General features: G+C 40.1%; 1 protein-coding gene across 16 annotated transcripts in view; it reads right to left on the bottom strand.

Annotated features, from left to right (window-relative positions):
- The window catches only part of LRCH3 (leucine rich repeats and calponin homology domain containing 3), a 121,365-nt gene that overhangs the window by 36,542 nt on the left and 58,262 nt on the right, over positions 1-26,561 (bottom strand). For 3 of the 16 annotated variants that reach the window (XM_075132060.1, XM_075132067.1, XM_075132064.1), the window contains exons 8-21: positions 25,740-25,860; positions 22,788-22,936; positions 19,776-19,852; positions 15,780-15,875; positions 15,253-15,304; positions 14,904-15,053; positions 13,126-13,173; positions 11,923-11,976; positions 7,928-8,008; positions 6,098-6,163; positions 5,137-5,185; positions 4,519-4,632; positions 3,707-3,825; positions 288-425 (exon numbers count right to left, since the gene is read on the bottom strand). In XM_075132060.1, the coding sequence (XP_074988161.1) occupies positions 288-425; positions 3,707-3,825; positions 4,519-4,632; positions 5,137-5,185; positions 6,098-6,163; positions 7,928-8,008; positions 11,923-11,976; positions 13,126-13,173; positions 14,904-15,053; positions 15,253-15,304; positions 15,780-15,875; positions 19,776-19,852; positions 22,788-22,936; positions 25,740-25,860 (1,314 nt within the window). The remainder of the gene's footprint in view (positions 1-287; positions 426-3,706; positions 3,826-4,518; positions 4,633-5,136; positions 5,186-6,097; positions 6,164-7,927; positions 8,009-11,922; positions 11,977-13,125; positions 13,174-14,903; positions 15,054-15,252; positions 15,305-15,779; positions 15,876-19,775; positions 19,853-22,787; positions 22,937-25,739; positions 25,861-26,561) is intronic. The other 13 variants (XM_048864656.2, XM_048864660.2, XM_048864658.2 and 10 more) reach the window with 11 other exon arrangements.

The raw sequence follows: 26,561 nt of genomic DNA, 5'->3' as shown, positions 1-26,561 counted from the left end.
TATTGAATCCTGCCTTTTGTTTTACTAAAATATAAAGTTCTCAAGTCCTATAAGTAGTTCAAATAATAAAATATGTGTTAGAAGTAACTATTTAAAATAGACAAACACAAATGTCACTAGTTTTTTATGACTTTGTTACACATTCTGCTTAGGCAAAGGAGACTGGTATTTTGTTATCTCTGCCCAACATCAGAAAGAGATGTTACATGTAGTCCTCACATGGACTATGAAACACTATGATGGGACCCAGACAACTACAACACACTGTTACATCTTTGTATACTTACTACAGCAGGAGAGGGGACATGGATGCTGGGAACAGATCGAGGCCACACATGATTGGCTAAGTGGCAGAGAACAACTCCATCAGTAAGAGCTGCTCCAAGATCACTGGGCAAAGACACTTTTAACCGTGACTCAATATTCTACAAAAGAATGAAAATTATGTATCACACAAAGCAAATAAGAATACAATTAAATGATTAAATACAGCTGCTCTTCTCAACCTTATTTATTCTGCAGCACATTTCACAAGAGCAGAACCTCTCATGGATCAACAACCCTCTTAATTCTCTGGGGCTTGGTTCTCAAAAGGTTTCATTCTGTGGACCACCAGGATTCACAACTGACCACAGTTTGAAAGCTACTGAGCTAAAAGACAAATGGAGTTTTCACAGTGCAGCACATGGAATTAAAATCCAGCAACGGAGATAAAAAGAACGTTACTCAAAATCGATGAAAACCACAAATCCCAGGGTGAGTAATCAAGGTCCAAGAAATATATTCCACATCCTCCAGGTACTCAGAGAGTAGATGTACTATGAAAATAGTTGTCTTAAAGTGTAGGAGTGGAATGTAGTCACCAGAGGCAAGAGATAATATTTTCCCTGCAAAGGAAAACTGAACTACTACATTTAATCAGTTTAAGTTATCTTAAGCAGGAAAAGGCAATGAAGTGTAGTGGTTACACGAGAAGAGAACAGGGTTCCAATTCACGGGTTCTATTCTGGTCTCATTCAATATATCATTTGCAGTCAAGCTGTAGCGGTGTTGGTCCCAGGATATTAGCGAGACAAGGTGGGAGAAGTAATAGCTTTTATTGGACCAACTTCTGTTCGTGAAAGAGACAAGCTTTCGAGCTACACAAAGCTTAGAGCCTGCCTATTTCATTCAGTGTATGACCCTTGGCAAATCACTCTTCTGTATTTCAGTTTATATATCTGCAAAATGAGTTTGGTTTTACACTTAAAACTAGGAAGTAGGTTGTGAGGCTCAAAATATGCAAAGTCCTTTCAGATCAACAGATCAAAGGAGCTAGAGCTACACATCAGTACAAAATATTATTTAGAGAACATGCTGGGTTATGGTTTCCTTTAAGTCAGGGCTGGGCAAACTACAGCCCGTGGGCCGGATCCAGCCCGCAAGCCGTTTTAAGCCGGCCCGCGAGCCGCACCTCACAGCTCGGCCCCGCTCCGGCCAGGGCGCTGGGTCAGGGCCAGACCATGCAGCTTGGCCCCGCTCCGGCAGTCCGGCCGGGGCGCTGGGTTGGGGGGCCGCACCAGCGGATAGGCTGCGTTCCAGCCAGGGCGCTGGGTTGGGGGCTGCACCAGCAGCTGGGCCCCGCTTCATCACTGGGTTGGGGCCGGACCACGCGGCTCGGCCCTGTTCCGGCCTGGACGCTGGGTCAGGGCTGGACCATGCAGCTCTTCCCTGCTCTGGTGCTCCAGCCAGGATGCTGGGTCGGGGCCCCATCATGTGGGTTGGACCCACTCCGGCACTCCAGCTGGGGTGCTGGGTTGGTGCCGCACCACGCGGCTCAGCCCCACTCTGGTGCTCCAGCCAGGGCACAAGGCTGGGGGCTGCACCATGCAGCTCCCGGAAGCCACGGCATAGCCCTACTCTGGCTCCTACGCGCTCCAATGGGAGCTGCAGGGGCAGTGCCTGCGGATGGGGCAGCCGCCTGGCCGTGTCTCCGTGTAGGAGCCGGAGAAGGGACATGCCACTGCTTCCAGGAGCAGCTTGAGGTAAGTGCCACTCAGAGCCTGCACCCCCCTGAGCCTCTCCCCACACCCCAACCCCCTGCCCCAGCCCTGATCCCCCTCCCGTTCTCCAAACCCCTTGATCCCAGCCCGGAGCACCCTCCTGCACCTCAAACCTCTCATCCCCAGCCGGAACCCGCACCCCTGCCTCAGCTCTGATCCCCCTCCTGCCCTCCAAACCCCTCGGTCCCAGCCCAGAGCACCCTCCTACACCCCAAACTCCTCATCCCCAGCCCCACCCCAGAGCCCAAACCCCAATCCCAATTTTGTGAGCATTCATGACCCGCCATACAATTTCTATTCCCCAAAGTGGCCCTTGGGCCAAAAAGTTTGCCCACCCCTGCTTTAAGTTCATGAGTGGAAGAAAAAAATCCATTCCGGTGAAGTGCTTATATTCACTACTGTATTAGAATCAGCATTTACGGAATGGGTAAGAAGTCTTATTCCTTGACAAAGTCTCAAACAATTACAACGATAACTTACATTTTTAGGTTTCAGAGTAGAAGCTGTGTTAGTCTGTATCTGTAAAAAGAAAAGGAGTATTTGTGGCACCTTAGAGACTAACAAATTTATTAGAGCATAAGCTTTCATGAGCTACAGCTCACTAGTCTCTAAGGTGTCACAAGTATTCCTTTTCTTTTTACATTTCTAGGTAGCTTTCATCCCAAAACATTCCAAACCACTTTACAGACACTTCTAAGAGTCACTTCCTGCACTACAGAAATGCAGCCATTGCTGGGGTGAAACACCGCAGCAGCATAACAGACCATAGCATTTTTATTATTTATTATGTGTACTGTGGTTGTGTAGTGCCAGTCATGGACCACAACTCCACTGTGCTAATTTCTGTACAAACACAGAACAAAAAGACAGTCCCTGCTCCTTAGGGCTTACCCTCTAAGGGCTTGTCTTCACTACCAGGGTAAATTGACCAAAGTTACGTTATTCCAGCTACGTGAATAAGGTAGCTGGAGTCGACGTAGCTTAGGTCAACTTACCCTGGTGTCTTCACTGTGCTGCGTCGACAGGAGACACTCTCCTGTCGATTTAGCAGGTCTTCACTAGACCCGTTAAATCGACACCCGCTGCATCGATTGCAGCAGCATCGATCTACCTGGTAGTGAAGACAAGCCCTCAGTATAAGACAGGAGACAATAGGTGGATACCGACAGATGGGTAGTAAAACGAAACATGATATTAGGTAGCAGTCGTCTGAGCATACCAACTGCCTAACCATTACCAAGCTTTTTGTAGGCATCATGGCAAAGGAAAGTTTTAAGAAGGGATTTGAAAGAGGACAATGAGGTGGCTTTACGGATGTTTACAGGGAGTTCCTCCCAACTGGGAGGGGCAGCCTGGGAGAAAGCACAAAGATGCTCTTTAAGTCTTCAAACAAATGGGTGATGAACGCTGGCTTCATTGGCAATCAGGTGGGAGTGGACAACTTGACAGTGTATAAGGAGTGACATTACACAACAGGATGAAGATGAAGACTACTGTATCCAACTGGATTTTTAGATTGTGAAGTTACTAACATTTAATCTATCCAAAACACTATGGTTGGCACTGGTTAAATGAAGCAAGTCCAAAATAACGAAGAAACATTTGTCGCATACTTGCAGTGAATTTGCTAAAATGCTTGTACACTAGTTACTGCTAGTACACACCTTCCGCAGTTGCTCTGTTAGTTCCAACTCTTCCTCACGTTGCTTGGAGTTCTGCCTTGCTCTAGGGTCTGTAGAATCATTAGGAGGACATGAGGCAGAAGAGGGAGATGAAGCAACAACTAGAAAAACCAGCATGAAGGAAAGTGACAAACTGAGTTTGATTGGGAGGTATTCCTTTAATGCAGTATTACACATGCACAGTACGCAAGTTTGGGTATAGTACATTGCTATTCACAAATTGATTTCCTTCATTTGATTATTAATCTAAGCAAGGCTTAGATGCTGTTAATTTTCTTTTGCCCAATAAACACTTGCATAAAAAGGATTAATTTTAGATAGCTGAAATGTAGCTTTGTACAACTTTCATCAATCTTACTACAAAGGTATGAATTCTGGTATGTACTACAGTACAATGCAAAGTCTATAAAGCTGCCTTTGTCACTATCAAGGGGCTTAATAAATAGCATTACAATAGCCTCTGTATAGGTGAAAGTATAAATCCAGGAGAGCACAACACTAATCTCCCCACACACACACTCCACAAATTTGCACACCATATTCTTTGATATTTGCTAAATTTATTTATTACCAAGACAAAAATACAACTTATTACAAATCGACTTATTACAAATAGGACTATAATGGCTTATTCTAAGAAAGTTTAGCGACTGGTGTCCACAGATAGGTCTCTAAAGCTAATTTCCTGAGAATAAAGCTACTGCCGCCAAGATAATTCAATTGTGCACAAAGTGGTTAACATGGAAGTTAATATAACTTTGTAACAGTCCAGCTTCTCTAGCTCTATAACCTACCTTTGTTAATTTCATCCCTTACAGCTGCTCGGAAAAGGAAACTCTCAGGTCGCTGGGAAGGGTTTCTATAGGAAGGAGGAGCAGCAGGGCCAGGATACAGAGAGGAAAGATGGACTGAACAAATGTGGAAAGGCACAGGAAAGGAGAGGAGGAGAAAGAAGTAAAAAGGTTACGAGTTTAATAGGAAATGGATTCAGCACTGTAATAATTAAAAGAACAAAATAAAATTATAACCTAATGACAAGATGAATTACAGCCATGCATGATAAAAGCATAGGGCAGAAAGAGGCATCTTCAAGAACACTTGCATGCTAAGCACATTCCATGCACTTTTACCAACAAATTGTTCCATTTTGTATTTAATGTGTCATTAGGGCAACGCCAATGCCAGAGCCTGGAAAATGTGGAGCCCCACCACTTCCCACAGAAGGTGCCAACAGCTCTGTGCTCTATTTACTTCTGTGACTCAAGAGAGAACTTAACAACAAATCAGACCCACAGACAGAGCAGTCCAGCTTATGGATAGGAATGACATCCTTAACAGTCTACTTATGCAAGCAAGCAATTTAACCTATTTTAGCCCTTCTTTTTAGACTTTTTGCACCTCTCTCCTGTTACCTGTTTGAGTAGTAGGTGAACCTGGTGATATAGTAGATCTGTCATCACTCTGTGGACAAATAAGTAAAACAGCATTAATGATCCTTATTGAGACAGGCTACGACTAGCTTTTCAGAAGTTACCATCCACCTAGACACATTTCAGAAAAAAAAAAAATAAGGGAAAAAACAGCCTATTGTTAAAAAAAGATGTACAATAGGCACTTATTTTGCAGAACTGATGGAAGTCGTCTTCTTCAAGGAATAAAATAGTGAAAGAGGTATTGCTTCCAGAAAGGACAGCGGCAGTGCTGTGTTTGAATATTTTTCAGGGTGGGAACAGGGACATTACCTGTTTTTCAATTAAATATCATGCAAAACATGCAAGACAGCAGCTTTGATCCGAATACACAGCCCACTCTAAATCTCTGCAGGAGCAAAATTAGTATTAATTGAATTTCACTCTCCTGCCCACCCTCGGAGTAATATTGTAGTTAGAACTAATGAAAGTGCTGATTAAAGATGAGTTAATGATGGATTAATGATTTCTTGTGATTAAGATTTTTTCTGTTCAATATAATAAAGTTTCTATAGCAGATGACGATGTACAGGATAATCATGATTTATGGTAAGAGTAAACTTGTAAAGAAAAAAAGCAATGACATTTCCAGTAAGCTACAAGTCAGTAGATGTCTTAAGGGGAGATAAAATAGAAGAAATGGTGACAAGCAACAAGAATCTAAGAATCAGTCCATACAGGGATTGAAACCCTGCTAGCTACTGACATGTTTGCATGGTTTAGGCTCACTGAAGACAGGACCAAAAGCTAAAGGAACGTAAAACTTACTGCAGTTTAATCAGGTTAGTCAAGTTCATAACCTCTGAATTTCAGATTAGAAGCTGACAGACTAACACATATTAAAACAGAATTGTGGATTGAGTTTTTTTTGTTGGCTTTACTGGTGAATAATAGCTAGAGATACCTTGACAGATCTGAAGGCATTAGGCAGGGTGGTAGCATAGCCCTCTTGATTCAACCCTGACAGCGACTGAACACAGAAAGAAAGAAGGCAGTACCAACGTTAGCGAACAGTTGACAGGATGTGCCCGGGCAAAATGCACCAGTAAGATTAAAAAGTGCAGGTACTTACAAATGTTCAAGTGTTGCAAAGGTATTAGTGGGAAGAGATAAAAATGCCAGAAAATTTATTTGATAAATCTAAAATACAATTAAAATGTTCTATCCTCAAAAATATTAGTCCATTAATTTGAAAGATGGGATGTTTCATTTAAAACAAGAACACAATCACATCAAAAGCAGAACTAAGAACAATCATACTGGTAGAAAGCTCTTCAGTCATATACTGCACTGGTTACCACACTAACTGACACAGAAGCCACTAATCAGAAGGAACAGATTTTTGTACACTTTCAAAATACAAACTTCATGTTGACTTGAATAGGTTGTTTTCCTATTAACTTCATGAATGTGCAGAAAACAACATCACCTGATTGGCTCCAAGGCACAAGAACAGTACTGTGCCTATAAGGAAACACACACCAACATCTGATTATTTTCACAATGAAAAATTTAAAAAGTGATATTTGTGAGTTAAAAGCAAGCAAGGTAAATAAAATCCTAGAGACAGAAACTAAGCTATCAGAGAAGATGTCCGAAATGAAGCTTTTCAATGCTTTAGTGAGAAAATTGCCATAATATTTTAATAGATGTCAAAGAGGCAGAAGATGAACTACGCTTCATGTTTACACAGTGGTTCTTGCTTTTTCCTGGTAGAAGTTTTTAAACCAACAGGTGCAGCTTGGGGACCAAAGTCTCGAAAAGCAATATTTGGTGCCCTTATGCTGGCTAGCTATGGATCCCTCAGCTGTTACGACTGCTCTCAAATATGTGCAATGAGTGTGATGAAAAGGCTATGGCCTACATCATCTGCTAGAAAACAAAGGAGAGTCGACATAAAGACACACTGACTATACACCCTGACTGCTAAGTCTTGCCCATGATTCAACACACAATGGACCTGTAGCGTGTCAACACAGCAAGTTATAGGGGAGTCTGGATCAGGCACAACAGTTTCACTGTGGTTCTACCCAGTCCTACATTTTCCTGCACACATGAAATGCAAACTCAGAACTGTGCCCTCAGATTTTAAGTGGCACGAACTAGACTATATTCTTCAAGTTATTAGAGAGTATACTCAAAGCAGCACAGTTCAGGAGCTGGATGAGAAAAGAAGGGACCAGTACTTTCCAAAACTGCTTTCAAATAATACTTGAACATATACAAAACAACAAAAGGTTACTACCTCCAACAACCATCTAGGTGTAATGCACACATACTTGTTTGTTGAAATCTTAACATGACTTACCACACTGCCCCTTTCGAAAAAGAGACAGTAAAAAGTCATCTCTTACAGAAGGTATTTGCAGGACCAGCCTTAAGCACAAGTATCTTGGTAGCCTTAGGGGCTCACAAAACAACTCCCTCACCACATTAATATAGTGTGGGGAGGAGAAGGGGTGTTGTGAAGCCTGGTTCTTGCCTGGGGCACAGTTGACAAAACAAGTAAAGAACCCACAGGCTTTTAAATAATGCCTAAAGAAAGGGATTTCCGCAGGCCCACAACATTAACTTAACACTTTGTTTCTATAAGAAAAGATCAAGTCATCCCTGACACAGGCTAACAGAAGGGCTTATACACAAATCACACACCCATCAGCAGGCAAGAGGGAGGAAACAGTGGTACACAAAAGGATAAGACAGCCACAACAGTAACACACTGCATGCTCTTCACCTGTTTGAGAGTCCCCGGCCTTCTTTTAATGGTAGCGGTGTTATTGTCAATCTCAAACACAAAGAGAGGCTCAAAGCCATTCTGTCAGGGATAGCAGAGGAAAGAGAGAGGAAAAAGAGGAGGAAGTAAAGTGAGACGAAGAACCATCTTGAGATTCAAAGACAAAGGAACCAGGATACTGGTCTTGGTGACAGGCTCAACAATTCATTCCTAAAATATACTGCTGTAAACTTTTCACTTGGCCTCCATGCTCAACTCTTATTACTGAAATCACAAGAACTTCCCCTCACTAGGACTAATTGCAGCATATAGGGATTGTACAGAGCAGATTCAAAAGAAGAACTGTGCCCTAGATGAATCAGGATATTACAATTTAATGTCTGTATTATGGGTGAATTCAATAATTAAGTATTTAAATACTGAAAAGGACACCCTCTGTCTGATAGTTAGAAAAATCAAAAATACAAGTTACGATATGGCTAAATCCTGCTCACTTTACTCACACAATTATTACTGCACTGCCGTAGTGCTTACAGGTCCTAATTGTGGATCATGGCCCCAACGTACTAGGTGCTGTACACGCAATGAAAAGATGGTCCCTGACCCAAAGAGCATATGATCCAAGTATAAGATGAGACATGACAGGTGAATACAACAAACAGGGTGAGGGCCCAGGCAACCGTGAGAGGACAAATACAGTAAAAAGCAGCGGTCACAGAACAGGTTGAGACCTTGGTATTGTCAATGCAAGTAACCTCAGTTACAGTCAATGGGACTACTTTTGTGAGTAAGGCAAGCAGGATTTGTTTCTACTGTACAATTGACACATGGATAACAACCCCCTTTGACCCCACTCAGAGAACACCGATTTCTCACTCTCATATTTTAGCAAACTTTTAGTCGGTCTAGCTGAAATGAATCAGCAAGATTGAAATTCATCACAGTGTGCACATTTCCGATACTATGGCCTAACTCCACTTGTCATGGAGTCACCTTAATTCACACACATTTAGAAGAAATATACAACTTATCTGTACTACTGTAAGTGCTTACAGGAATAGTATGTGTATCTGTGCATTGTGAGGACAACAGACCTTTATAAAAGGAGAGTGTACAAACAAAATAAAGAACTACAGCTGAAAGTCTACAGCTTTTCACAGATCACAAAATTATGCAAAGTTTATCTTTACAGCAACCATTCTCATGAAGGGCAACATTTACAAAGAGGCCCAAGGAATATATGGTGTGAGACTTCAAAAGAAAGCTGCAAACTTAAGTACCTTTTTCGTTACCACTTTCTGCACATGCAAGAAGAGCATAAAGGGGGGAAAAGCAAACAAACAAAGTTTTCCAATCAACCTGTAGGCATAGGTATGATCATTCTCAGTTCCTTACAAGCAGCTGAAACCATTATTTAGAGCAGCGGTTCTCAGACTGTGGGACAGGACCACAAAGTGGGTCGGAACCCTGTTTTAATGGGGTTACCAAAGCTGGTGTTAGATTTGCTGGGGCCTGTGGCTGAAGCCGACACCTGAGCCCCACCACCCAGGGTGGAAGACCACACCTAGGGGCTTGAGTCCCGAGCAGCGGGGCTCAGCTTACAGGCCTACACCCATCACCCCGCTCGGGGCGCTGGGGCTTGGGTGTGCTCAGGCTTCAGTCCACCCTCCTGAGGTTGTGTAGTAATTTTTGTTGTCAGAAGGGGGTCATGGTGCAATGAAGTTTGAGAACTGCTGGTTTAGAACAAAAGAAAAGCAACGTCTCAGTTTGCAGAGCTCTGACGTAATGAGGGAAATGCCAAACAAAAGGCCTTTATTATAGTTCTACATAAAACTCCATTGTGTTTAAAATAGAACACTAATCCCATAAAGCAAGAGTAATTGTTAGAGTCTCCACTAGAATAAAATTATGTACTTTCAAATAAAATTTATCTGCAAGTTCAGAAGTGCACAATAATTACTTAGGTCAAATTCACTAAGATCCATATAATCATGCATAGTTTTTTAAAGCAGAGAAAATAAAAGTAATGTTTATTCTTCCCAAGTCCACCTAGACACAGTTCAGGAAATAAATATAAAGGAAAGAACAGCTATCAAGAAGTGGGAATGAAGCATGTAATGCTCTCTGCATATCAGTGGAAGAAGTATGGAATGTACAAAAGCTAGCTGTGAAAGAAAAATAAATTTGCATTTCCAATCCCTAAAGCGGGTGAAAGTGACAGATGAAGCCTAACTAGAGTTAAAGTAGTTTTAACTCCAATGACAAACAACTCTTCTGGAGCAGACTGATAACTTGCCCAATAGCAAATATCTATTCTTTTTTAGAAACAGTACTGTTTTATAAATGTACATGCTACATTTTATGAAATTTCCATGGCTCAATGTTTCAATTACTCATTAGAAAAAGTTTTCCTGGTTTATATAATCAAAAGGCATAGGTATGATCATTCTCAGTACAAAACAATCTGCAGAACATGATGAACAGTTCATCAGAACTGGTATTTTCAGGCAAAGAGTACTGAATTATTATAATTTAATAATTCTGCAAAATAGTAAAAGAAACAGAATGGGGAAACCAATTGATTTAAAAAATTCCCTATTAGCCTGCCTGTTACTTGGTGACATATACAGATGTGAACATGAGTGAAGATATTAAAAGAAGTCCACAGTGATGAAAGTCCCATTTCTGAAATCTCCATGTGGTTATGTACAGCATATAAAATATAGTAGATTAATTTAATACCTCACCAATAGAACAACAACATCAAATAGAAAAGATTCCCTACAATATGCCTTATAAATATATTCCAAACACCTGAAGTTCACAAAAACTGAATATCAACAACTGAAGAAAAATAACCTTTTCTGTTTAGTCCCGTCCCCCGATTATACAAGAATAAGTAAATAAGTAAAATATATTCTACTATCAAGTTTCAATTCTCCTGAGCTGCACTTGATAACCTTGCTGTACGCAGGAAAACTCAGGCAGAGAACTGAAGGATATGTAATAAAAAAATTAATCTGAGGCATGCAGTCATGCAATGGCAGGCAGATCTGATGCATTTTCTGTAGGCGATGAAAGGAGAAAACTACTGCATTAACTCAACTCTTTAGTTACTATGAATCTCTCTAAGGTACTATGAAAGGAATAGCATAAAACATGAATGAAGTAGCTCTATTGTTTAAACTTTTTTAAAACATCAAGAACTGGTGATTTTATACACACTTCCACCAATAAACAGTGAAACAGAAACAAAGAATAATCTGTGACTTGTGAACTTCCTCTTCTGTTACCATAGTCTATGATGACTAAGACCCTATATCCAACAAATCAGACAATGATTGGTAGGCAAACAAGATAAGGCAGGAGGACACATCTCCAAGCTTTATATTAATGTTGTGAAACTAAGTGTTACGTAACGTGCAGGTGAGCCAAATAGAAGGATGTACTAAAGTTGGACTGGTTTCAGAGTAACAGCCGTGTTAGTCTGTATTCGCAAAAAGAAAAGGAGTACTTGTGGCACCTTAGAGACTAACCAATTTATTTGAGCATGAGCTTGGACTGTTGGACTGTTAATGAGGTAACACAAGAGACAAAGGAGTGAGGTAATATTTTTATTGGACTAACTTCTGTTGGCGAGAGAGACAAGCTTTTAATTTTACAATGAGCTCTTCTTCAGGTAACACTGCATTTTAGAAACTGTTCTCCAGCAACAGTTATATCATTACACTCTTATTAAAATGTTTAGCTTTTGCAAACATGGGAAAATTTCAGGGTAATAACACTGGATGTATAGCAGCTGGAAGGCAGTGCAAATGTGAATTCAGTAGTATCAGAGTTCATAACAAAATCACTTTGCAGAGAAGATCATCATGTTTTATGCTATTCAGATTAGCTCTAACAAATCTACCTAATCTGAGTGAATCATAACATCATGCTAACTCTATGTTCTAGTTTCTGTCACATAAACAGGCCATTTCGTGCAGGGTTCTTACCACTAACAAGGCACTATCATCAGTGTGCTGAGACCTTCTGGATGGAAAAGGACACTGAGGAGGTGGGAGAGATGGAGGAATGTCAGAAACATACAAACACAATGACATAATATACAAACTCACACAAACATTCTGGAATATGGTGAGTTCCTTTATCTTGATAGCATTTTGGGGCAATTTTGCTATACTGTTTACAACGCAATATAGTATGTGTAACTAAACAATAGAAAATGCATTAATATGTAGTCACATGATCTGTGGATTAGAATGTGTTCGTACCAATTCAAGAACGAATTATTTTATTTTCTGTTGCTGTTCTTTTCCTTACTATGGAATTGCAAGGGAATCCTTAGAAAATACTAAAAATCAGAAGATCAAGTAAGAAAGGAGGAAAAACTATTTAAAACAGTCCAGTTTGCATAATTTTCACATGAAATAGTCAATTGGAAAATGCTTCTCAACTAATTTTTTGCATACTGTAGTCATTACAGCTTCCGATCAGATTAATACTGCCAACTAAAATTATCTTTCAATAGGACAAAAAGCTATTTTATTACTCTGCAGAACTTTGATGTGGAAAAATGAACAAATGCCATTAGATCAGGTCTGCTTTTAAGCCAGGATCTGTGTCAGCACAGTGTGAGACCATTTGAAAAAAAAACCCAAAAACTCAAGTATAATTTAGTTATTAGAATTTAGGTAATAAGAAGAGCAAAACCAAAGCTGGTATTATTTACTGGTAACACAAAAAGTTCTGATGCTTCATTTTCAGGGGGTAATTAGTAATCTAACGATAATGAAATATGTAAAGAAACGGAAGAGAAGACACTAGGACAGAAATGACTGTAACACAGAACAAGTAAGTGCTTATGTTAGTACTTCCAATAGAAAGTTAATTAACCTGCCGCACTGCTTCAAGAAGAATCTTAAATGTAACATGAAGTGTATTATATATAAACACGAAAAGCACCCAAAAGCAACACAACAAAACACACAGAGCACAGAGGAATCATACATGAAAAGGAAGGGAAAATATTCCACAATAAGCAACAAAAAGAAGAATTGTTGTTGTTTAGCTCCTGCACAGTTTTCTTTAAACTAACCACTGACGGTTACATCACAAGCAACAAACCGTTTCAACAGAGGGTTCTAAAAATCAGTGATAAAGTCAGCCCACACATTAATACATTTTGCTGCTCTTACCTCACTATCCAGAGGACTTTGCTTCTGAGGACTCTGGGATGCCTTTTGCTGCAGAACAATCAAAGGAATGAGTTAATAGGAGTTGATAGGCAAGCATAAATTAGATAACAGGAATAAAAGAGCAGTATTTAGAGGTGTTTTAAAACACTGGAAGCCTTAATTTTAAATAAAATAGGCACTGAGGAACTTTCAAGTTTTCACTAAACTAAACTTAGTGAATATTCTCAATCTAAAACTTCTACTTCATTTTTAAAACATTTTAATATTCAAGTTATACAAAAAGCCCAAAATATTTTCCCGAACAGGAAGTACTTAGCTGAAGATATCTAATTGCTCATGAACAACAATGTTTTCATTCAGTTCTCTTTAAGTCTAGCAACGATTGTTCTATGAGAGTCAATTGTTTTGGGCACTTGTGTAAGCTCTTTAAACAGTTGTAATGACATGACATTGTTAACAATCATATATGCTACAATTCTGTGGAATTTTAGCACAAAAGCATGGATATGAAATACATCAAGTCTGAAAGGGAGCGGGGCTTGCATCTTTAACAAAGACAGCTCTTCTCCCAAGTGTTGCAAAGAGTCTGAGCTAAACAGGTTTTAACAGAAACCAGAGTTTTGAACGGTCCACTAAAATCCCTTCCTTAAAGTAGCTTCATACAGTACAAAGACACAAAATGACAATCTTCTTCGCTTGCAGGTCATCCCTAATCATAAAGTATAACTGTAGCATTTTCTTTGTGATAGCTAGAGCTGAATGTGGATCATAACAGCAGTGGGTTGAGCTAATCAAGGACACAAAAATAGATCTAAGGTGCGGAAATTGGTTAGACCACAGTCCCCTCTCATCTGTACAACCACGTCCTCATCTTCCAAATCTCTCCTCAAAGCCTACTTCTTTCTACAATTTCTCCAACAAGGCTAACCTTATCAAATCTAAATTAGTGAGAAAAGTGATGAACATAATGCACCCTCTGTGAAAACAAGACATTTCGTAACTGTAAACCTCCCTCTCCTCATTTCCTTAATATCATCTCTCCCTGCATCAAGCTATAGTTAAAACTTAGATTGGAAGTTTCCAGGAGCAGAGACTATTTCTTTGTTCTCTCTGTAAAACACACTTATGGCGTGATATACCAATGTTAAATAATAATTAGAACTCTGTCTCTGTCATGGAGGTCGCAGAAGTCACGGATTCTGTGACCTCCATGATTTCTACAGCGGCCAGCTGCTCAGGTGGCCCTGGGGACAGCCACACCGGCCGCTGCTTGGACGGCCCTGGGCAGCTGGCCCCAGGGACTGCTTGAGCAGCAGCCGGTTCAGCTGGCCCTGGAGCCACCTAAGCAATGGTCCTGGGGACAGCGGGAGCAGCCACAGCTCGGTGGCCTCAGGCAGTGGTCCCAGGGGCGGCTGGAGCAGTGACGGGGATGTGGCCTTCTTGGGGGCAGCCAGAGAGGCTACTGCTCAGCACCCCCTTCCTCCCCCTGCCACCGAGCAGCGGCTCCTCCCGGCCTGCCTCTATAGCCGTCTCTTCCTCAGAGCAGAGGCTCCCCCCAGCACCCCCTAGCTAAGATTGAGTCACGGGTATTTTTAATACAAGTCATGGACAGCTCACAGGCAATAAAGAAAAATTCACAGCCCCGTGACCTGTCCATGACATTTATTAAAAATACCCATGACTAAATGGCAGCCTTAATAATAAGCCACACAATTCAATTTGTGGAGGATCCAGGAAAGGTACATATTAGACATCAAGTAAATACTAAAATGACTTACTTTGACAAAGTCAAGCACAGCATCCCTCTGGATCTGTTTCGTCCTCATCCTGTCCTCCTCATACTGAAGTGCTGCAAGCTGGGCTTCTCTCCGAGTGCGCTCCACTACGTGCTCTCGCCTTCGGTGAAGTTCAGCATCTGTATGAGAGATCTGGAACAAAATAATTATCCACTGCATAACAAAAGAAATGCATTAAGCTGCAAGACTGAAGATAGGTGCAAAGGGAGCAGTGGGGAGATTACAGAGCTGCAACACATGTTTCTGTGGATCAAGTGGGTAAAAGCAAGTTAGTTTGTCAAAAAAGAGAAACACACTCAAAAGAATAAAGCAAAGGTGTACAGTGTATTACCTGATTGTGGTTGCTGGACAGAGACAGAAGGTAAGATGAATCAGCTGGGGCTCTGATAAACAAAAAGACAGCCATACAGAGAATAAGTATACTTCTCTCATTAAATTAAATCATTCTTCACACACCAACGGTCAACAATGATAAGATATCCTAATCAACACTGGATAAATAACTATGTTTTGTAAATTAACACACAAGTTGTTAAATCCAACTGCAGCAATAACGATCCTATATCTAATAATTTCTTATTATATCACAGACAATGGACAGTAGTTTGTGTCACAGTTCCAGTGCAAAACCAAAGTCCTTTTACAGCTGAAAGTGTATTGACAATAGTGTGAAATTTGGCTTATCTCAGAACTATATTCAGAACTTAATAACCACTATCTGACAGCTTTCAGTAAGTTACTTATTTAACTGTCTTTAAGACCTTTTTAGTTCAACCCCATATCAAGAAGCAATTATCAGGCCTATTATTGAGGAGATACTTGATTTTAAAACAGAAATCACATGCTTCTTTTCACTACCTCTCTGCCTTGTCCACATAACTCCTTTGTCCTTGGTGTCGCTCTCTGTCCTGCATCAAGCTTAGTGTTTCTGGTCTTCGTAATTCATCAGTATCCCTGAAAGTAAACACAGATTGGGAGGTTGGTTATTGATGCATAGAAATGGCAAACAAATGTAACTTTTTTTCTAATTATCAGCTGCTTATAAAAGTAAATGACTAAACAGGTAACTTCCGATAACATTCAAGACTAAATTTAAAGATGACCAAAGCAAGGAAGTTCAGATTTAAGGCTAGGCTAACAACTGTTGTAATATATATATAAAAGCACTCTAGTAATATCACTATTGAGTGCAATGATTTTAAAAGGTGCAAAAAGATGGAATTTCTGTTTTAACGCTGACTTCTTGGGTTTTGGAGTGTAGCTAACTCTGGGAAGAGCATTAGTTAAAAAAAAAGTCAGTGAGGAACTTCATTATTCTCTCTCACACTTTTAGAACAAATGTGTTCAGTTCCTTGATCAAAAGATTATTTTTTAACAGTCAGTGTTGCAAACTCCATCTGAGTCCTTTCTGTCTCATATACAAACACAGAAACAGACATCTGTAAAGACCTTAGCTAATAATTTGTTTGCTTGTAAGTGAGGGAGAACAGAACACAACTTGAAACGAATCAATTAAATTAAGTGTCCAGTAACAGTGTCAGTAACAAAAGAAGGTATAAGCAAAAAGCATCTGAGTTTTCACTATGAATTGTTCTCTGGTTTAAAACATAAGGCAAAAGATTTTTTAAAACAGGCACTTAAGTAATATACGCAAGACATACCTCCTCAGGTACAAACAAAACTGAGCACGCAAAATATGCAGTTGCATGGGCAAAACAGGTAACTGCATTCAAATGGGTAACTGTACATGTTCCACAAGGATGTATTTTGTGTACACAACTTAAGATGCCTATTTTTAAAATTAAGCTCTATATGTAGGATACTATACGTGATGCACCCATTACTGTGTTGGCTGGCAGGAAGAGCACTGTGTCAAGCGAGCAACAAAACGCAAACTCCATATGCAGATCTAAGTAGCACATAGCACTGCTGAATCAGGAACTTTTTACAGACTGCACGCTTGTGCAAGCTATATTTAACTAGCTACTCTTAAGATGAAGTCTGAATTACGTCTAGCTTTACAAGGGCTTTAATGGCTCCAGTGTGCTTGGGGGGGGGGAGGCTTCTTGCCAAGGCATTTACAGAAAATTGTTGTGGGAGCTTACATGGTTGGCACAAGCAAAATATTCCAGTACTATGAACTTCATTATACAAAAAAAAATATTGATTAATTTTGCATGGTGATTTTTCCTTAATTTTGGAAGCAACAACAATATGGTCTGTTTTTTTAGTATCTTATTAAGAATTCTATTTCACAGCAGTGTAATGAGAATGTGCTGTAATTTAGTTAGATGCTGGATTACAAGCCTCTGCTTAAAAATCGGCTGCCGCCCCGAGTTAAACTTTGAAATCATCTGAACCCTATTGAACTATATAATTTCCTTTATTGTCATTGCAGACTGCCAAGATTTGTATACGTAAATAGAAGGTCTCTCCTGTCTAACTAGACTTGTCTTGTCCTATTTTCTTCAGCTGTGTCATGCAGTCCAATGTTTGTGAAGTCTCATAAGTTATTTCCATGTAAAACACAAATCAAAAGGCGGGTAAAAAGAGTCTTTCAGACCAAGTCATCATTTGTGGAGAAGATGGCAGGCTGCTCTATTATTCAGAGTTTACTGGTGGACACTACAGGGTAAGGAATGCTGACACATGCTGAATTAGTTACCATCTATGATGTCAGTACAGCTGACCCACTAATTGAACATGCACACTAACCGCATGAATCAAAATTCCTTAGAAAAATCTATGAAGGGTAGTTCCTTCCCATGTACATTAACAGCTTTTGAAAAAAAATCTCTTGTTCTTAGTTTCAGTTTCCCTATAATAGCCAGAAGAGATAGGTCCAATTTAAGGGACTTGCCAATTCCATTTCAAAAATTTGCTTCTAGTTAGCGCATACAGAGTGAAGTATCCAAAACCAGTGTGTGTCTTACTCAGAGTTTCTCAAATGCGGCCACCAGGGGCTTCTCTTGTGGCCATTGCCTCCTGGGTGAGGGGTTACCCTTCCCCAGGGCCACCAGCAGGGGCTGGTCTACGTTCCCTTCTGGAGCCACAAACACTGTAGGAGCAGGCGGCCAGCGTGAGTTTCCCACCTTCCTGGTGGGGCTCAGGCTTCAGGCTTAAGCCCTGGGATGGTGGGCGACAGGCTCTGGCCATACAGCAACAGGCTCCATCCCCCAGCTGCAGGAATCCAGGCTCACCCCCCACACATCGCCCTCTGGCCCCCGCTGCCTCCTCCAGTCCCTATCTGTGCACCAGGGCCCCAGGCTCCTGCCCTGGGCTCACCTCCCCCATCTCCCTTGACCCCCCCCCCCCACTTCCCCATCCAGGGCTTCATTTGTCCCCCAGCTTGCCAGGGCTGAGTAAGTAAGTCTAAAAAAAGAGCAACCAAAAAAAAAAAAAAGGCAAAACATGCAAAGCACCTTATTTGTGTTTCTGTTCTGTTTAGGTCCAGTAAAGAATAGGTAACTGTACATTATTTTTAATTATGGAGTCTGCAAAAAAAACTACATAAATTACAAATGATTTGGACACATGTATGTGCAGATTTATTTGTTTTTTCTAAAGTTAATTAAGTATTTTAGGAAACACTGTCAGAGCAGCCACCAGAAAAAGTTCGTGGCCGCACTCTGATGCCACCCAAAAGTTTGTTGTGAGACCCCCTGCTCTAATATTACTATATATAGCCAAAACGATTTTTATCCTGCAAGTCAAAAAACAAAACCAACAACTTTCTGCTCAGTCCCTGCATACCCAGTTTTAACCAAAAGCAAAAACCGCTCAGTGACCTATCAAAACTGACAGAACCTTAACTTCAACTGCATTAATGAGGCACTATAAATACACTGAATTATATTTCCTCTCCTTCTGCTCTTGTCTCTGGGCATCCTTCCATTTGACTCCCTAAACCTGAAATACTCTTTATCCTGCCCACCATGTTACCATCCTCACCAACTCTCAGTTTAACACACACTTCTTCCACAACTAGTATAAACCTTACTATTCCAAACGTGACTATCCAAAAAATTCTGTGTAACCCTCAAGAAGCTTGCGTCATTAATTCATTCCAAACAAACATATGATTTTATTGATGTAATCCTTGCTTTCCTTTCCTTCTAATCTCCCTTCCTCCATGGCATTTGAGATTTTGTCTATACTAGAAAAGTGCACTTGTTTCATTTAAAAACTGATCTAACTAAACCATGGAAATGCCTCATATAGATTCACTTAAACCATTTTAATCCTTGCTTATACTGATTTATTTTAAATTCAGAATTTATATAGATTTAGCTTGCATTGATAAATTGCCAATTTAAGCTAAAAATTGATATTAGCATGAGTTAAACCAGTTTAAATGTATTGGAATTTAAGCAGATAGATTTTTAAGTCACTTTAGTTAAACCTGTGAACTTTTGTACTCTAGGCAATATTTTTGTCACCTTACCACATCATTCCTCATTTTAACTAGACTGTAAGTTCCTGGGAGTGGAACAATATCCCGTTTGTAAAGTGTTGCACATTTCTGACTAGGTAGTAGAAAACTGCATCCACTGTTCAATGTCACTCAATGCAATCTGTAATGTCACTTTCAGCTACAATTTCCCCAATCTACAGTATTTTAGCAAGAGAAATGTATGCTCTTCTGCCAATCTGGCCTACTTATGAAAAGAAGAGAAATGTTTATGCAGGTATAAATATCAGCCACAACTTCAGAGTGAAATCATGTGTTGGTTTCGAATTATCATGTAGATCGTAAATATTTCAGAGTAGGGCACCTATCTTACACATCTATAAAGTATCATGGATGCCACCGGCACTATCATGAATAAAGGCACTTTCATCAGGTTCTTCTACCTATTTTGATGGAAGTATCGTCTTGTATCTTCTGTTCTCTGAAAATCTCTGATGGGTACTGGCTTTACTGGTGAGCCCTAAGCAAAACAAAACAGAAGACAATGAAGTTAGTAATGTATCCAGAATGCTGTATGTGCAAGTCTATGAATTTCTATTGTACCAAACTAGGTGTAGGTTCCATCAATTTGTCTAGATCCAAATGTGTGATTACTGGTCATTAAGATGTCTGACAAAGAAACAAAATAAAACACAACCCATGGAAGATATTGGAAATGACGCAGAATCATTTTTGTACCTTGCATATAATTCATTGAAAGTTGAACTTCAAAATTAAGCATACCTGTTGATAAATTATAGTATAAAAACAGAACCAGCAGGCTATGTGGATGTATAAAATAACTAATGTAACTTATAAGTTGTATGGTGTTGGAGACCAAAGTACACATCTACAGTTTTAGCATACTCTATTCCAGGCTCTTTCAGACAATAAGATTCAACAGCTGGTGTTCTGTGATGATACCATATAGACAAACCAGAGAGACAGGAAGGAAAATGTTAGGAAAAAGTCAGAGGAGCTGAATGAAAACACTGGCTGTTCAGTTTTGGATATTAAGTCAGTCATCCTTTTGGGAGCAGGAGTATATTGCCCTTGATGGTCAGTTTTATAAAACTCATCTCAAAATCCATCGGTATTGCCAAATACAGGTATTCAGGGCTAACTTATTAGTACTAATTCACATACAGATGAATCATAGATTCATAGAAATGTAGGCCTGGAAGGGTCCTCAAGAGATCATCTAGTTCCTCCCCCTACCTGGCCCCCTCACCGAGGGAAGATCAAGTATACACAGAAGTGGGCACTGATATACTGAATATAGTTATCTACCCCTTAAAATAGATTAAACCCACTAAAGTGAGATCCTAAAATGTTTTTGGTTGCTTTACCGTTAGAATTAAAAATAAATAGGTGAGCTTTATAAATTAAAATGGTACTCATGTTAGTTTATCTCTAGGATGAACCAATGCATTTTCACTATTAATTTTTAAGAGGTTGTTTAATTTTGTAGAAAAGTTTATTTTGTATCACTAATCTCGCTCCATAAAATTCACTTCTCAATGAACATTTCAAACGGTACACTGTCCCCTTGACTTGATATTGTGTTTGTGGCACTTGCAGAATCAATATATTGTCAATGGAAATCTGGGTCACTGCAGATTTCACTAATGTAAGTAGGGGAATGACAAAGTGGACAAAAATAAGGACACAATTTAGGACTCCTAAAGAGATACTGACAAAATAAAATAAAGGAAATTAAGAAAGATCTTTACCTCCTCAAAGCATTAAAACAACTTATGAAGGAATAGATACATTTTAATTTGAGCACAATGTGTATTGCTTAAGTGCTTCAAGCAAGGTAAAAGATTATCTGAAACAGGTTGCTTATGCAGTATGTAAGATTACCTTTGTGCTGAGACTCCTTTACACCTACACACAGGGGGATGAATTTAGATTAGCATGACATAGAGAAGGAAATATCACATTGCTTAATGCTTCCTGAATTTAATTTTTGTTTTATCCAGAACCTTTACAATTTTCCACTTCCTTGTGCCCAGACGGTCACAGCAGGGATCAGTTTCTCTTGCCTTATGTATAACAGTAGATGCGATAACCAAAACAAAGGAGTTTTCCAGTTGCAGGGAGTCATACAGTTTTAAAGAAACAATCATGGAATTTTGGTCAAGTGCACACTAATCTATATTCGATCACAAGGTACTACAATTAATCAAGGTCTCAAGACAATTGCATTGTAACTGTGTCGGAGTGATCACCCCTCCCCTCAATGCTATCATTAGGAACTAGAAAAAGAGCAGTAAAAGCAGCAAATAGTAACAAATGATACTACAAAATATGTAGCAAATTAGGGGAAAGCAAATAAGAACCACTTCAACCCATTCTGGTGAAATGAGTGCTTGTGGTCTGACCCACAATGCAACTTAAAATGCTGCTGCTGGACTAGTGAGATCGCTCAGATTTCTGAAGTGTGCCATTCCAGCTCAAATACCACAGACTGCCTTTAAAACAGCAGGCCACTCAAGGATAGAAACAAAAAGTACATTGTTCAGGTTTGTCTGCAATGACGACAAAGAATATGGTTTTTAAGACAAAAAAAAGCTATAACCTAAGGATGCTTAGTTTTTAGCCATTTGTAATCAATTCTCCTAACAGGTTTTTAACAAACTTTAATTAGCCCTATTTATTGCCCATTTACTGTATCCTGGGATTGACCTCATAAAAATACTGTGTCACACAGTTAAACACGGAATTTTTGCTCAAAACTTTGTGGATATGCATTCCCAGTTTGTATCCCTGGTGATTTTACAGAGCATTACTCAAGATGTTAACATGGAGCAAGCCATCATCTATTACAAAATATCAGACTTTATAGCAAATCCTCTTTTTCATTTAAAATTTGCAATTACAAGGGATGCCCAGTCTGGTAAATGTATTGGCATTTAATTTACAATCCATAGGAAAGCCCCACCAAATTAACATAGCTGAAAGATCCCTATAATAAGTCCTTGTGCTGGCAGAGAGCAAGACATTTGCTATGTTTTGACCTCAAACAAGACAGCATTTACTAGGTATTACCAAATGAAGGAGACATGAGTGGTTGCCTGGGTGCAAGCATGTATGGGAAGCATCAACTTTAATATTTTCTGAGGGAAGGGTTCCTTTGGGAACCCCATTTACTCCCCCCACATCCTGCAGGAATTTTGCCTTTGAACAGAACTCAATACAGCTGCCCGTAGAACCATTCTGAGTGTCTGAGCCAAGTGTAGTTTGTAGCAGCTCAGGACTCAAACTCAGATCCTCCACAAGGCAAAGCTTGTTGCTCCAAGCCAGCTGTCACATTGTGTACCAAAGTAAACCTCTACAGACAAGAAATATTAACACCATCACAAAGACTTTCATTGGTATATGAACTTAACTAATTTAAATAAAAGCACCACCTCATGAGAGATTCGCCGTTGTTCAATATATGCCATGAACTGTGAGCTGAGGCTCTCTGACTCCATGCACTTGGGTTGCCTCACCTCTTCCTCTTCCTCTTCAGTGGCACAGCTATCAATATAGTCAATCTGATCCAGATCATGTTCCACTAGACACACATACACAAAGGAAACACCCAAAATTAGATGACCAGTGGTAGAAAAAACATAGCAGCAGTCTCAGCAACTAATGTCTGATTTCACTTTTCCTCCACCTGGGAAAGCTTAAGCTGACATCTTTTGAGTTATGCCTGGTTCACTAATATTTGTTAAATGTCAGATTTTGAAATAATCTTAAACAGATTTAAAATCAATGAGGAAAAATATTCCAAATGTAACAATTTAAAAGATATGATTATATGTAGTTTCTTAATTATTGCAAAAACAATGTCATACTTCCCAATTCATTGTTAACAAAGGCCATTGGCTACAATTTTTACTTCTGTATCATGGACATATCTGAGAAGCAAGCAATTACCAGCAATTTACAACCAAATAAACATATCATTAGAGTATACTGATTAATTTATCTAGGCTCCACTTCGCTGCATACTTCCTCATTAATAAAGGCAGCTGAGGAGAGCCTAGGTAAACACTTGCGCAATATGAAATGTCAGACTCTAGACAGAGTCTGATGACAATAAAACAGAGAATAGCGTGACCAAGTTAATTGCATGAGGTTGCTTTAAATATGAAAAAGGTATGTGGTAAAGAAACAGACAACAAAGAAAGCAATACAAAAAAAACCTCAGGCTACAGACATTTTATTAACCAAAGAGGAAGGAAGGAATTAAAATCAGGGAACCACTGAAATTAAATGAGTATGAAGCACAGGGTACAGTTCTGCTCTCATTTCTGCCCATGGCCATGTTGCTATCTGGGGCATTTTTTATTCATCACTGCTTTTGTAGGTTTCTGCCCACGGATTTCAAGTGTCATGACATTAAACAAACAGCCTAGTGAAAAGCACTGTGCTAACAGATCGGACATCCAGAGTCAAAAATACCCTGAGGACTTCCATCTCCCTTTCTCCCCGCCACCCTTCCACACTAGGTCTTCATGTCCCACACTTCATCATCTCTTATCAGAAAGCTCGTGTTAGCACAGATGAAGATGACATGGGGAAAGAGAGGTGATTAAGAGGGGGGTCTAAATGCAGGTGTTTTGAAAAGGATATCACTCAGGATGAAATGGCAGGCACTAGTTCAACTCAGATTACCTACTTCAAACATTATTGCTTCCTTGTTTTTAAAATCCTGCAAAAACTTGCTCCTGCCTTTCCCCCGTATATTATCACTCTCTATTCCCCATTCCTCCTTGTCTAGAACAGGCCTCCTTTGCCTCACCACACAATCTGGCTACTGTAAGTGCTAGAACCATCTCCTCTGAAACTCCAGCCATCCAAAACAGCTTCCCTGGATCTTTCTGCCTCATTGAATCTCCACCTCATTTAAAATCTTAAGTGAAAACCTCTTTTCTCCCTTAGCTATTTAAATTTAATTTATCTCACTCTCCATTAATATTATTTAACAGCTGTGTTAACTCTAAAGCATAATGAAAGACCATGTGTGTGAAAAACCAGTTAACAAGAAGTTGATACCATAAGCAGGGCTGGTAGCACTGTTTGGTACTAAGGCTGCGAGACGCTTCCTATGTAAAATCTGTTTTCAGTTGTTCATAACTTTGCCAAACTGTCTTTACTGAAATTTTGCATGCTGGGTGTCTACCACAGGGGGAAGAAAATTAATTTTCAGACAAAATGGCTCAGCCGTTTATGAGAATGAGGCTAGGGAAAAATATATTGCAGTAGAAGGAAGAGATTAGAACAAGGACCTGGTGGAGAGAGGGAAGAGACTGAGACTAGTGGATGGAGAACTGGGGTGGGAAGACTGGGACTGGCTGGGAAAGGAGATTGGGACTGGGAGAAGACTGAGATCAGATGAGGAGCTTGGGGAGGAAGACTGGGACTGAGAACCAGTGGGGTGGGGGGAGACATCTGATGTGGAGCCAAGGTGGTGGTGGTGAACTGGGAATGACTGAGAGAGAGACTGGGACAAGAAACTGGGGGAAACACAGAATAGAAGAGGAACCTAAGGAGGGAGAATGAGCTGGGGAATATGGGTGAAGAGATATTCTTGGAGGCCAAGATGGAAGAGAGAGAGAATTCAGAGAAGAGAAAAGGAGCCCAGGATTACCAAGTCTGAGGAGTGGCAACTGACTGAGTAGACAAAGAGAATAGAACCGGCACAAGAAGCCAGGGGTGGAGAAGAGACAGGCCTGTGATAGGCACGGGTTGGAGGGGAGACAGCAGAAGGAGTCATACTGGGAGAGGGGGGCCGGTGAGACACAGAAGGCTCTGTGCCCGCTAGAGAACACCCCCCTCCAGAGCCTGGAATGGAACCCAAGATTCTTGAGTCTCACCATTCCTCTGCTGTTAGCAAATAGCTGTGAAAACCACCGACAAAGTGTCCCATCCCCCTCTAGTGCTGGTCCTCACAGAGGATGACAACCTCCTACAGTTATCAGTTACTCTGTCAGCTCAAGTGGCAGAGGTCTGTGCTCCAGATCTAAAGATTCCAATCCTGCAGATGACTCATGAGTGTGTCAATATCATGAAAAAGCAGCATGTGATCACGTAATTAAAGATGGTATCATAATGCATACGCAGAAAGGGGCTGAATTAAGGTTGCACAAGCAACCTTACCTTCGGTCTTTTCTAACTTTTCAGTGCTTGATTTTGGAACCCTAATAATGTTCTTTAAATGTAATTTGTGTGTGCAATTATAAATATATTAAGCCCCCACCACTTCTTTCCTTTAAAACAGCAAATTACCTATAACTGCCAAATATACATTTTGGAGCTTCAGTTATAACAACCAGCTGAATAATTAGCTATCAAAGACTGCTATTTACCTCCACCATTAGTTACAACAGTGCTCCCTCGGTTTTCCTGGTACTCTCTCTCTCTTCGCAGTCTCTGCTCTTTAGTGATCTCTGCCACTCGCAGAGGGAGGTCTGAGAACTCATCTGTAGGCTTTATAAAACAGACAAAAAAAAACAACACACTCTCATCCTGAGCATCATCTTTCAGTTAGTTTTCTAACTTGAGCCTCCACTCCACCTGTCCTGCTGCATTTTGCTCCCTAAAACTATTAATTTAAAAGAGACACAACTGAAATGTACTGTTTTTAAAATAAGGTCGATTTAGGACCTCTCTTCCATGAAGAGTCTGTCTATAGTTTTAAATTTATTTTCCCTCTGAAATGAATGCATATGCTAAAAACATTCCAGGCTGGATTTTGAAGGCCCTTGTAAACACCAGGCTAGGAGCACAGTTCGCAAGAGCACCCCAGGCCTGGGTTGCAGCCATTTGCACAGCCTCCCCAAGAGGACAGAAGAAGCTGGCTCCTGTTTCTTCTTCCCAGTACCCTTCTTCCTTGGAGATCAGGTCTTGCTTCTTCTAAATGGTAAAGCGACAATCTATTTGGCCATTTGAAAAAGCTACATATAAAATCTTATTTGGAAAATCTGTGTTCATTTAAAATCTCTGTTTACCTGATTTTATTTTAATGAAACAGAAGCTCTTGAGTAATGGATAAAGATAAGCTATGCTAATATAATACAATAAGTAGCTCATCTTTTGTAAGTTTTCTTATCACTTGTTTATATTAATTCATTTCTACAAAGTGCTCTTCTGTATTTTCTCTTGGGTTTACACTTGTATTTTGATTTTTA

Source organism: Caretta caretta, chromosome 9, assembly GCF_965140235.1.
Source record: "Caretta caretta isolate rCarCar2 chromosome 9, rCarCar1.hap1, whole genome shotgun sequence".
Classification (NCBI taxonomy): Eukaryota; Metazoa; Chordata; order Testudines; family Cheloniidae; genus Caretta; species Caretta caretta.
The sequence above is the reverse complement of the archived record's forward strand: the minus strand, read 5'-3'. Positions and strand labels throughout refer to the sequence as shown.